The sequence below is a fragment of the Carettochelys insculpta genome, chromosome 6, assembly GCF_033958435.1.
Source record: "Carettochelys insculpta isolate YL-2023 chromosome 6, ASM3395843v1, whole genome shotgun sequence".
Taxonomy (NCBI): Eukaryota; Metazoa; Chordata; order Testudines; family Carettochelyidae; genus Carettochelys; species Carettochelys insculpta.
In genome coordinates, this window is record NC_134142.1 from 77,476,074 (window position 1) to 77,489,538 (window position 13,465).

Consider the following 13,465-nt stretch of genomic DNA (forward strand, 5'->3'; position numbering starts at 1 on the left):
TACGGATGCAGTTCTTACTATTTTGCTGTAAAACATGGCTGAGATATAAATGGCAGTTTTTATCTTATTATACTATTTTTGGCATATGCTCAACCAGTTAATCCACCAGTGTCTTGTTAGACATCCTACATTTCAGCATAATCTTTGCAGCACCTGGTAGGCCAAATAGCCTTTGGGGTAAGATCAAAAGGTATCAGTCCTATTTGTGCACTATAAATAGTAACCCAAAATCTTCCACTTAACTGTAAATGAGCTCTGCAAGCTGTTGAAGAATAGCGTTTTGCTAATGTGTCACACAAATGGGTAAGTAGAAGACCAGCGATATTAAATAAAAGAGCATATGAGCCACAATCATCATCTTGATGAGGATTTAAAATTAAACCAACCCGATTTTTTCCTGCTTGGGTGCCAATGCCAAAACTGAACTCCACGTGGAAAGTAATACCTACATGCAGTAGAGGGAAGCACAAGTGGAAAACCTGTTAATAAATATGTATGGAAAAAAATTTCCAGACATATCAATATTTCAAATAATATAGTTACCAGCAATTTGCCAAGTCAGAGGCAGCCTGTTTCTGTTTCTGTTTCTGTTTATCTCTCTCTCTCTCTCAGGCTGATTCTGCATGTGCCACCTCCCATTGGTGGCAATTTGAAGCAGGCTAGTGAGGTGCTAATGTGCACATTCACCTCATTAGTATAATGATGACTGTGCAAATTTCAAAGTGGAGACTTTGAATTGCAAATTGACAGTGTAAATGCAGGCATCTTCAAAATAAGCACCCCACTTCAACATTCCCTTACTCCCACAAAACTAGATCAGAGTAAGGGAATGTGGAAACAGGGCACTTATTTTGAAGATGTCCCCATCTACTCTGTCAACCTGCAATTAAAGATCTGCACTTGGAAATTTGTGCAGTGGACATTATGCTAATGAGGTGCTGAATATGTACATTAGTGCCTCATTAGCTTGTTTCAAATTGCCTCTTTACCATGCCCCCTTGAATGGGAGGGGGCATGTGTAGAAGCAGCCTTACACCTTCTGCCCCAGATTTTCCTGTTGACTTTATTGCCAGAGACAAGCCCGTGCAAGCAGAACAAACACAGTTACTACAAATAATTAAAGGACGTGGTGAATGCTGGGCCATGATAATTGTGTTCAGTTCACAAAAGCTTGCTTCCTGCAGCAACATGGCATGTTCCTAACATAAACAGGAAACTTCCTGAAAATTCCTGGACACTGTAAATTCCATTCTTGACAAGGAACTCAGGGATGCTATTTTAAGGAACTACACTGATAGTTCAATTAAGGCATTTCTTTTGTATGCACAATTAACTGTAAATGCATCAGCAAAATATGTGAAACAAGACGATGTGCTTCACTGAAAATTTTGCCAAAGAAAAAGTCCCACTTCCATAGCTGGGTGCTAAATGAGGTCAGGAAGGATACTTTAGAGAGACTCTTAGTTACCTTATTTGTAGTTTCATGAGTTAAACTCAAAATGTGTTAATAGAAGGAAAAAACAATGACTGTCTTGCTGCAAAAGTTACTAGATTATGGAGCATAATCTGTGGGTGGATATTTTAGGGAGAGACATGAATGGTTGTCATGAGCTAAAATGCATGAGCAGGGATCAGCAACCTGCAACTCTGGAGCCACATGTGGATCTTTTAACTAGTAATTTGCAGCTCTGGATGCTTCTGCCACTGACTCCTCTGTGGCTGCCTGCCCTGCTGCCGCTGAAAGAGTAGAACTAAATTTAATTGGTTTAATGGCTGGCAAGGTAGTGGGAGGGATCTGGCCATTAAACAGACTGAATTTGGTTCCACTGTTTCAGCAGTGGCAGGACAGGGATCCACTTGCATTGCAGGTGGGGGAAGTGCAATGCCTGCAAGAGAGCTGGGGGAAGGGGCAGCTGAGTCTGCCCCTGCTGGAGCTGTGCAGACCCACTGAGAAGAAGAAAGAGGTTGAGGAGGTGGCTATGGAGAAGCAGGTGCAGTGTGCGGAGCTGACCCAGCAGTATTGCCTGCTGCTGGCAGAGCACACATGGCGGTACAAAGGCCTGAATGCCATCTTGTGCCAGAAGGGGGAGGAGCTGCCCTGCATGCAGCTGGAGGAGCTCATGAGCTGAGGCAGTTTAATGCTGGGGATGGAGGGAGTGGGTTTATGGATTGGGGAGTGGATTTGGGAACTGAGGGCTGAGGTGGGTAAAGCCTGTTTGAGGACAGAGGGAGGTAGAGCCTGGGGGTTGATGTGAACATTGCTCCTTCATCTTCAAGAAGCTTATCCCCAGGCACAGCTTTTCCTTGTCCACATTTGCTCTCCAGTCCAGGTCTGAAAGTAACTTAAACTTTCTATCAAAACAAAAAGCAGTCAAGTAGCACTTTAAAGACTAGCAAAAATCACCTAAAACTATTTTGCTAGTCTTTCAAGTGCTACTTGACTGCTTTTTGTTTTGCTAGTGTATAGACTAGCACGGCTTCCTCTCTGTTACTATTAAACTTTCTAGCTGGTACAAATCATTGTGTGTGTGCTGGTCTTAAGACAGGGTTGACAAAAAGTCCAGTTTGACGTTATTTATTAGGGACTGCCTCCTATTCAGATGCACTGTGGCGCTTGAAGTATTGCTTTTTCTAACTGAATTTGAAAAAAAATGGCTCGTCTCGCTATTTCGGTTGCAGACCCCCGTGCACGGGTTAAACTACCTGCCTTCCACCCTTGTAACAGACCCAAACTCACGTTCAAGCAGAGACTGAGAACAAGTGTGTGTAGCGAGAGATTCGCATAGGTCGGGGCACCGTGCAAACAGAGCAGGAAGCCGCTGTACCCCACCTTTCGCACGCCAGACGGCCAATGCGCCGGCAGCATCCTGCCGCGTGCTCACTGCAAACCCCGCAGCCCACGTCCAGCGCCGGCAACATCCCGCCGCGTGCTCACTGCAAACCCCGCAGCCCACGCCCAGCGCCGGCGAGGTCAGAACCCGGCGGCCGAGAGGGCGCGCAGGCGCAAAGCGTGCATGGGTGGCCAATATGGCCGCGGTGCTGCTGCTTCTGTCGTTGGAGCAGCGGGCAGGATGCTGAGTTCCCCGGCGGTGGCAGCAGCAACAGCCGCGGCGGGGCTGAGGCAGATTCGTCTCAGCCATGGCCCGGCTGGCTGACTATTTCATTGTGGTGGGCTATGACAATGAGAAGCCAGGTAGGTGTGGCTGTTCGTGTTGCGGCTGGTGCGCTGCTTCTGGCCGCCCTGCCCTGCCCTGCCCTGCCCTGCCCTTTGGGGTCACGGAGCGCCCTCCCCACACCGCCCGCACGAGGGGGAGGCGGTGCGGACATTGCGCGCCAGAGGCTGCTGGGGGGACGTGGCTGGCAGGGCGTCGGGGTGGGGTAACGGCCTCCCTCCGGGCTGAGCAGGTGTGGTGGGGGGACTCAGGCGGTTGCTTTCATGAAGGGGCCGAATTTCCTGGCCGCAGCGGTGGCTAGGCTGGGAGGGGAAGGCGGGAATTCCCTTCCTCCCGGCAGGTTTTCTCCAGGATCTTCCCAGGGCTCGGCCGTGTGGAGTGGCTTCACGATCCCTGTGAAGATCAACACACCACCCCCTGTCCGCCCCGCGCTAACGCTCCTGTCGCATCCTGAGCGAATCAGGAATGACGCAAGGGAAGGGGCTGGGATGTTCCTTGCCTTCAGAAGGAAGAGGTGACATTCTGGTCCTGGCCCTTTTTGGTAGTTTCAAAGAGTGGCTGTAGGCTGCTGTCCTGTCTAGGAGCCATTTTGATCATTGAAAGGAGAGAAATTCCCAAAACAAATTAGAGGCTTTAAAGGGTTGTCATAATTTATATACTATTCACCCTTCATTAAATCAGCCCTTAAATGTTAGCTTAATCTGAATCCTCGGGTGGGGATTCTTGTTTATTGTTTTATGAGGTGTTTTCTCTGTAAAGAATAATGTTTTTGTTATTCCTTTCTCCTACTTTATGTAGTTTTTCAAAATACTTTCTTTAGCAGAATAGTAAACTTTATTGAGAAAACATTTACATGCAAGTTGTCACATACGAGTTAAAATGGCAGGTATACTAAAAGAAATGTTGGCTAAGTAGGATCTCCCTCGAAACCAAGTGGGACTATTGTCCTTTCTGTCTGGGTGCAAGCAGTTTGTCACCACCTGCATTGATACAGTGTAGGTAGCAATATAGCAATTTATAGGCTCTGTGAGGGATTGATTTTGTTACTGAATTCGCACAGGAAAGATGTTTTTGCTCCTCTGGTTAGACAAGACCAAGAGATGTTCTTTGTATGTGATGTGCAACCTGAACAGGAAAAAGATCCCACTTTTGCGAATTAATTGAAATATCTCTTTCTGACTTCATATTTATCAAGCATGACATCCCTTGTGTATGGTTATTGTTGAAGGACCTTGCAGCTCTCATGCTGTTGTGTTTTAAATTTTCTATTCACTTGGAAACTGTTGCATAAATATACATAGACTGTTTTTTTATTTTAGCGTGAGCAATGAATTAACTATTGTCATTAAGCTGGCTTCTAAATAATTACATGCTTTTTTTTAATTGTCCAAGGCTATGTCTAACAAACTGTATTTTAATCTTGTACTTCAGTCTGTATTTGTAGACTCTCTGAAGGTAATACTTACTCCCTAGTTTCTTTTATGTATTGTCAGAATATACATAGTAAAGGATTAGTTTGGTATCTTTAACAGAAGGATGAAATATAACTAAAACAGAAATATAGATTTAATATAAGATTTGGTAGGCTTCTTCGCTCCATAATTTTGTGTGTGCATTACAATATATATTGTCTTTTCTAATTCCAGTGTTGAAATGATAGACTTGTGAAGGAGGGTGAAGTGAAAATGGAGTACAAGAAGCTAAGGGCGAATGTGGGAAGATCCAATATATAGATTGCTTTTTTTAAAGAGAGCTCAGTCAGCTTTAATACCTTCACTATGTGAAGTAAATTTACAGATCAGAATTAGACAATGCCTGTAAGACCCTCACGCTTTATTCTTACTTCATGCACATCTTATTGACTCCTGAACTACTATCTTATGTAAACTAAGAGCTTTCAGGATGGGGAACTTAATCTGAAGAGTCCATGTCCAGAAATAGTTTAGACAGCATAATCAGAAATTATTATTGAATGGGTTTGTTGTTCAAAATGTTTGAAAGAAAACAACATTCTCCGGAAGACTAAGCACACACTGTATTTCAAATTCCTTCACCCCCACACGCAATTCCATAACACACAGAATAATGAACTTTTTTCTTTTGTAAGATTCTGAAGTCCTTTTTGCATATTTATTCCATTTACTTCTATCTGAAATAGACAGGCCGAAAATATTTTTGTAAAATAAACTTAGAATTATCCTTTAATATTTTAAATACATCTTTGTGTAGAGACATTTTCTCTTCATTTTCTCTTTTTAAACGATGCTTGTTTTGTATATTAATTTTTAACTTTAACCAAAGTAAAGTTAGTATTTAACTTTAAATGCAAAAAAACCCAGCTGTTCTGCCTCATCCGAATGATTTAAAATAGACTTGGTTGAAAACTTGAAAATCATGAAAAATATTTCATGTAGTTTAAGAAACCATTTCTAGAGTTCTTTTTGGTAGAAAATACTCTCAACATCAGTGTTACAGTTCTTGATCCAATAGGTGTTTTAAGTGTTTTGAAAGGGGAGAAAGATGCCACTTATTGTGTGTGTTTTACATACCTCTCCCAAGTGTAGCGTTGTCTGGACAGGACTCCTATGAGATAGGGAAGTGTTATCCCCGTTCTACAGATGAAACTCAGACAAGGAGGGATGAGTGGGTTTACCTACAGTTGATAAATCAACCCATATTTCCTCAGAGTACAGTATCCTAATAACAAAACCATTTTTTCTTACTACAAAGGCAAATCTAATTCACCTGCCACTTTATCCATTGCAAACACGTGATGGCAGTCTTCTCATTTAATTGTGTGTGCTTGGATGTTTCAGAATTATAAATTTGAATATGTGGTATTTAGGTACTGTCTCTTGTAAATGATATTTAGCAGTTTGCTGCTGTTTGTTTTTACTTCCTCATGGGATTTAGGCTATCGCTATACTCACACGGAAAGTCGATGACTGATATGTAATTTTAGGTACGCCGATTGCATACCTAAAATAGACTTTTCAGCCTTTGACTTTGGCGTCTGTCTTCACAGCAGAAGGTCGACAGGAGTGCTCCTCCAGTTGACCTTCCTTAATCCTTGTGGCTCGTGAGGCATTCTGGGTTGATGTTGCCCCTAGAATGTGCCAATGCTTGAAACGGTGCCCTAGAATATTGAACCTGAGTGGTTGATCTTCTGCAGTAAGTGTAGCTGCAGGCTCAGGTTCACTGTAATCGCAGAAGAAGGAATGTAAACTTTTACAAGTTAGTGCAGCCTTTAATATTTTCTTCACCTTTTAAAAATACTTACGCTTACTATAAAGTGGTGCAAAAGTGCTGTATTGAGAGTCCTGTTGATTTAAATTCTATGTTTATTCTTGAAATAGGTATAGCTGTAGTGTTATAAGTTTCCTTGTGCCACCCTGTTTGCGTTCTCAAGTTTGAATTGAAGCTACCCTCAGTATTTCTGTGGCACATACACATGCACAGAGTAGATGAAACTAACTAATTTGATTTGATTTTTCGGCCTTTGTTAACTGGAAGTATAGCGAACATTCACTGACACAAATTGACAGGTAGCGTGTTCCATCTTGTCCTGCATCAGTTTTATAAATCTTTGTCAAGTGTTGAAATGTCTGGTTTGTGATCCAGCATTTCACTGTTTGTAAGCGCACTCTTATATAGGTTCCTGCTGATGGTGGTAGGCCAGTGTATCTATGCCTAGTCATATGGATGTGGAGCAGTTGCTGTTCTTGTGTGAGGGTATCTGCTTATTATCCTCCTTTTTATTGAATACAATAAAACAATAGTTTAAAAATAAGAATTATTTTTGTCCCTATTGTGGAGAATCTCTTGCAAGTTTTCTGCTAATAAATATGTCACTCCTGTGCACACTTTTAATAACTGGTGGAAATTTCAAGAGGGAAAATTACTTTTGTGGACTTGCCCCATGATTAGTGTATTGTGAGTTCTGCAATTATATTCACACATGGTGCTTTTTTTGTGCTGATATTTGCCAGTGCAGAGTACCAGCACCTCCTCCCCAGCCAATCCTGGGGCTGGATGGGTAGGGAGCTGGCTGAATACTGGCTCCTGTTGTTTTGTTTTATTTTTTTTACACAACAAAAAGCTCTGTTCACACATATGGACCCTTGCACTACAAACAAGCCTGACTTATCTTGGAGGTTCTTTGTATGGATGTAAGAGCCCATGTATGCAGATAGGAGTTTACAGTGGAATTGAGTTTGGATTCCTTGTGGGCTCAAAACTTCTTTTGAAGTTGCTGATACTTTTGAGTGTGAAGGAGTGCAGCAGCATCCCTTGTGGGAAGTGAAATAAACAAGCATTTAATTTGACAAAATAGAAGGAGTCAGATTTAGTGCATTTAGCTCTCAAATTAGTTATTTCTCTCACTTTTATTCTGAAGTAAGAACTATAGAGCTGCATGTATTAAATCTGACTTTCACTTTTTTCACATTATATGCTTGCTTCATTTTGCACTGCTGCATCCCATATACACCCAGAATTACCAGTGCCTTCAAATAGAAGTTTTTATGTGTACAAGGAGTGAAGGCTTGTGGTCCATTGCAAGTAGGACATCATCTGCCTCTGTGGGCTCTTACTGGGATGGAAGAATTTTTTTTATTCCAATGTATCGGTATAATGGAGAGTTACAACAGAAATGGTCTAAAGGGCACATGTTAAAATGTCTTTTAAAACAAAGTGGTAATTGGCAAATGTAGGCCCCATAAATAATAGTTTAAAAAAAAACTACTTCATGTTCATTCTGTGTTTTTCCTTGGGCTTTGAAGTGTTCTTGTTTTACAACAATAATTCCCATATAATGTGTTTGCTGAAGGAATGTTGATGGGATTTGGGGAAGTGCACAGATGTTTGCAAAGATCACAGGAGGGCATGAGAAAACATGCTGTTCTTGTTTTTTGTTTTTTGTTTGTTTTTTTGCTGCTATAAGCCCTAATCACAAATTCATCATTGGAATTTACATATGGCCTCATTCAGAAAGGTACGAGAGAGAGAGAACGTGCCAAGCTTTTGTTGTTTTTCAAAGGCAAAAACAAAATGGTAGTGTAAAAGAAAGAAACCAAATATTGGGCATGTTTAACTTGTCCATAAGCACACCATGACTTTTCTTTACTTGAAACTCTGGAAAAAGAACTTGCATATAATTGAGATGTAGTAATGAATGCAACAAAGTAAAACTGCCAAAACAGAGAGAATCTTTTTTTTATAAATATTTTTTCTAAAGCTAATCAACAATTAGTCAGCATTACTCTTGCTTCTTGTCTTCATTGGTTCTGTGTGTAATACAAGGAATAATGATTGAAAACTCTTTTAAGTATTACAGTGGTTGGTACAATCTAACGTGACAAGTGATAGTACCTACACTTACAAAATTATCTAATGTTATTTGTTTTATAGAGACCACTTTCTCTTATTTAGCTTCACATCTTGTTAGATTATGAAGCTATTTAAGAGAGCATGCAATGAAGTGGGCAGAAGAAATTCCTATAGTTGTAGAATTTTTGTTTATTGTCTGTGATCGGACTTTGCCTATAAACAGAATGTCTGTCTGTCTTATTCAGTTAAAACAAAACTTCGGCTAGAATTAGAGTGAATTTTTTTATGATACATCATTTTGGAGATGATGTAACTGGTGTGTAGCTTCATAATAAGTGCCAAGTAGTCTTCTCATATTTAAAGTAATACCACATGTATTACTGAGGACAGATATTCTGTTCTGCTGCCCTGTAAATCAAAGGAAGCCACTTACTCTTGTAAGTAAACATGCCACCTCCAACTGTACTAATGTTGGAAGAGTGTAGGAAATCAGGTTGTTGCTTCATTCCTCTATTTATGCCTCAGTTGGATGAGGGCTAGTTGCCATCTAATGCCAAAAGTGCAATACCCTTAAAACAAAGAAAATGTCAGAACAAAAATAAAACTTGTCTTTTTTGTAGCAAGGTGCTTTAGTGTTTAATCCAAGCACAAAATCTGCTCTGTGAGCTAAATCAGAGTGGAGCTACCCAGTACTGTATGTGGGCTAAGACATTGGTAATCACATGGTGGATCTGAAGAAGTGGGTCTGTCCCATGAAAGCTCATAACCTAATAAATTTTGCTAGTCTTTAAAGTGCTACATGACTGCTTGTTATGATTGACATCAGTTAACATCAGACAATGGTTACATTGCAACAATTTGTTGACAGAAGTCACTGTGGGAAGAGATTTCCTCACAAAACTTCTGTCAATGGAGTGCGGCCACACACAAACGACAATCAGAAGAGGGCTCTTCTCTATTGAGAGAGTGGCTGGACTGCCCAGGTGTTCTCTTGACAAAATAGGCACCTGGAAGCACAGTGCAGAGTTCCCCATTGTGCTGGATGTCCTGTCTGTTGAGAGAAGGCCCTGCAGAGTATCTATACAGCTTTTTTGCCAACAGAACCTGGGAGAGGCAGAAGGTTGTCAGTGGAAGTGCTGACTTTTGTCAACATAGTGTTCACAAAACACATTTTCTGTGTGGATGTTCCACCAGTTTTGTCGAGAAAACTCGCTAGTGTAGCTTTAGCTTTGGGGCATAGGAAAAATGAAGTTTGTAACAAAATGTCACATGAGTAGTGTGATCATTCTTAATGCTCTACTTAACAGTGGACTTTTAAGGCAAAGTAGAAAAATTTTGGTAGTGTTTTTTTCCATTGATGTCTCTGATCTCTGAAAACTAATATTCAGAGATTTGGTAGTAGTTTTACGTAAGCTGCTAATTGTTATTTGAAAGTGGTTTACTCTGAATCACTAACTTGTAATTTAAGAATGCTGTAAGTTATAATTTCTTGTAAAGTTCTGATTCTGGCACTTTCTTAAAAAACTTGGTTTTTGAACTCTGTCCAGTAGATTTCCCTTGCATAGTGATAATAGTAAGAAAAATGTATTTGCCTGTATTTAATATGGAATTGTTTTGTACATCTGTTTCAGTTTAAAATATAATGTTCAGAAGACACCCCAGCTTATTGTGCATGTATACTACTTTAACTGTTTAGTATCAGGGAAAATAATTAATACATTATATCTTCAGGGACATTGTAAAATCAAACTGTACCTGAGAAATAATTTTCTTTTGTTCTGTGGAAGTCTTGAATTGCACTTTCATATCTAAGCAGGGGATATTTCTGCTTGATGTGCTGTCATCTTTTCTTGGCTGCACATTATATTGTGTTAAGTTTGAACACTGCTAGACCACTGGATTTCTATAAACACAAATTTTCAGTAGGAAACAGTGGTGACTTGCACTTTAACTCCTACAGTATCACAAAGATAGTAGCCTTATCATATAACACTAGGTGAGATAATTGTAGTGCTCTGGTACTTCACTGACATGAATTCAAAATACAGGTGTGATATCAACTCACTCCCAACAGCTGCAGTTCATAAAGAGGGGAACCCCAATTTTGGTATAATTTTCTAGCAAGAAACAGTGGCTTCCGCGTTGGAAAAATATTGCTAAAATCTGAATGGTATAAATTGCAGGACAGACTTGATGATCTCCTTCTCCATCTCTGCAGAGTAACGCAAAGTTTACAAGTTTTTAGTGGTAACCTTAATGACCTATGTTGTGAATGACAAGAATAGTGTGATTATGGTGAAGGTATTTGTCTTCTGTTTAGGATTTTGAATAATTTATTTCAATTTATGTACTATTTACTCTTTTTTAAAAAAGAACAAATTCCACCTGTGGGCTGTGTCTACACTAGCCCAAAACTTCGAAAAGGCCATGCAAATGGTCATTTCAAAGTTTACTAATGAAGTGCTGAAATGCATATTCAGCATCTCATTAGAATGCTGGCAGCCGTGGCACTTTGAAATTGACGGGGCTCCTTTTCGAAAGGACCCCGCCAACTTCGAAATCTCCTTATTCCTAACAGCAGATAGTAAACTTCGAAATGGCCATGCAAAGTGTACATGCTAGTGTAAACGTAGCCATAATGTTAATGTCAAGTTCTGGAGTCCTGAGTAATTTAACTACTAATCTCTACACGCTGTAGTCAGTATGGCTGTTGTTTATCTATTAGTCAGTGATTTGGGGACACAATGATTTTTATCTGGCTTTTAAAAATATTCATAAGTTGACTTTCTGGGTGTGTCTACACTCGCATTCCTCTTTCGAAAGAGGCATGCAAATGAGGCAAATTGAAAACGCAAATTAGATATAAATTTGCATATTTGGCACATCATTTGCATATTCTAATTTCAAAAGAAGAAGGCCAGTGTAGACGCTACTATTTTGAAAGTAAGCCCCATCTCTGAAAGAATCCTTCCCAAAGGAGAAGGATTGCTACTTCCTGTACAAAGACAAATATGAAGCTAGACACTCCTTACCCCAAGAACTTAATAGTGTTGTGGCTAAAGGGGAGGGCTAAAAACCAGAACTTCTGTATTCTATTTCCATTGCTGCTGCAGAATTTGGTTGTTTACTGTTGCTAATGATGTAGCTTCATCGTACATAAAATCAGGATGACAATAAATCTCTGCTGAAGGGTGGTGGTTTGGCATAAGTTGTTAATACTAACAGAGAATTTTGGAGACCTTATATAAATGGCTGTCTGAAATCGCGAAGTGTTATCATAGTTTCAGCCAACTTCTATTTTAACATTTTTTTAATCATCCAGTACTTTTGGGTTGGAAAAATGGCTTAGTCTGAATATAGTCAGATTTGTTTTTAAGGCAGTGGTAAATGCTTCTGGAGTGTTAGGGAGGAAAAAAAAATGGTCACAGACACATTAATGAGCTTCAGAGAAAAATCCTCCTACCTATTTATGTAATTTTTACCATTCATAAACACTGTTATAAATTTTGCCTATTAAGCTATATGCAAACAATTCTTGCATTTTTAAGCCTTCACTCTACTCTCCACAAGTAACCACATTAAAAAAATAATTGGAAAGAACTCAGGTTGAAAGTAGGTATCATTGTCACTACCCCACCTATACTTTCTTCAAAATTTTTTTTTTTGTTTAAATTGAAAAATCTCCAAATTTGAAGTCTAGAAAGTAACAGTTGTGAGCTTATTCACACTTGACTACAATCCATAATTACTTATTGCCACAACAGGCAATACTCTACAAGCCTAAAATTAACTTTATTCCCCAAAATTTGCAAAAGAAATATGCAGAGATCAAACTAATAGTGATCGGATATTGTTGTAAATAATAGTTTATAACGTCCCCAGTTGTTTTGAATTTAGTAGATATTTTTGCGGATATTAAAGCTATTGGACTACAGTACTATAATCTTAGACTTTTTATCCTGCAGAGACTTACACATGTGCAATTATATCATTATATTGAAGTCAGAGGTACCATTTACAGGTGCAGAGTTGACTATGAGAATAAGCCTGAAGAAGTGGGGTTTCATACTCAATATGCACTGTCTTCTCTTGAGGGACAGAAAAGCTGCTGTTCATGTTTCAGCATGTTGTGGTGGTACTGTCTCATCCCAAATCTTGGACCATCCAATGCAAATGATGGATTGCACACTTGATACTCTTAGGCTGTGTCTACACTACAGAAATAACTTCAAAGCAGCTACACACACCCTACTTTGAAGTTATACTTCAAAGTAGGTCACTACTCCATTCCCAGGAATGGAGTAAGGACTTTGAAGTTGGGCTTGAAGTACGTTAACTTGAAGTAAGGTCAAATGTGCGTAGACTCTCTGCTGGCTACTTCGATGCAGTGTCTAACTTCGAAGTTAATTCCTAGTGTAGACTCACCCTTGATGTTTTTCTTTTTTAAAGAGGGAAAAATATTTGATGCTGACTTCTTTTACAAGAAATATGAAGGACATAAATCAATACATTTTTGCTCTGCATTTCACCTTTTACCATGTCTTTGAAGCTTTACTTTTTGGTTTATATCCCTTGTTCTTGAGTGGATTTTCTGTGTGCAATCTACAGAGGGAGCTTTATAAATGATTCTGAATCTTGCATTTGGATTAATGACTCTACTCCAAGATGAATTTTACTTCTCTGACAATGTACATTTGTGCCTCACTAACAGTTTTCTAATACAGGGATGCAAAATTGTTTTTCTTGATTAAATTACTACTATAATAACAAAGTTTGAAACAGGCAATTACAGCCACTATTCACCCTTAAATTATTGGCTACCATTTGCAAAGCTCCTCACTAGGAATGTTGAAGAGCAAGTAATTTGGTAACTGAGTAACCACCAATTTTTTTTCAGTTACTTAGTTCACTGCCCCCTCCGTTCACCCTGCTGCTTTGCATTTCAAAGGCTGAGCTGCCACACA

The 13,465-nt window shown here is 39.6% G+C and overlaps 1 protein-coding gene across 4 annotated transcripts in view; it reads left to right on the forward strand.

Moving 5' to 3' along the window:
* The first annotated feature begins 3,037 nt into the window (after nucleotides 1–3,037).
* SBF2 (SET binding factor 2) overlaps nucleotides 3,038–13,465 on the forward strand; it is a 648,361-nt gene continuing 637,933 nt past the window's right edge. For all 4 annotated transcript variants that reach the window (XM_074997415.1, XM_074997417.1, XM_074997416.1 and 1 more), the window contains exon 1: nucleotides 3,038–3,193. In XM_074997415.1, the coding sequence (XP_074853516.1) occupies nucleotides 3,139–3,193 (55 nt within the window). In that variant the 5' untranslated portion in view covers nucleotides 3,038–3,138. The remainder of the gene's footprint in view (nucleotides 3,194–13,465) is intronic.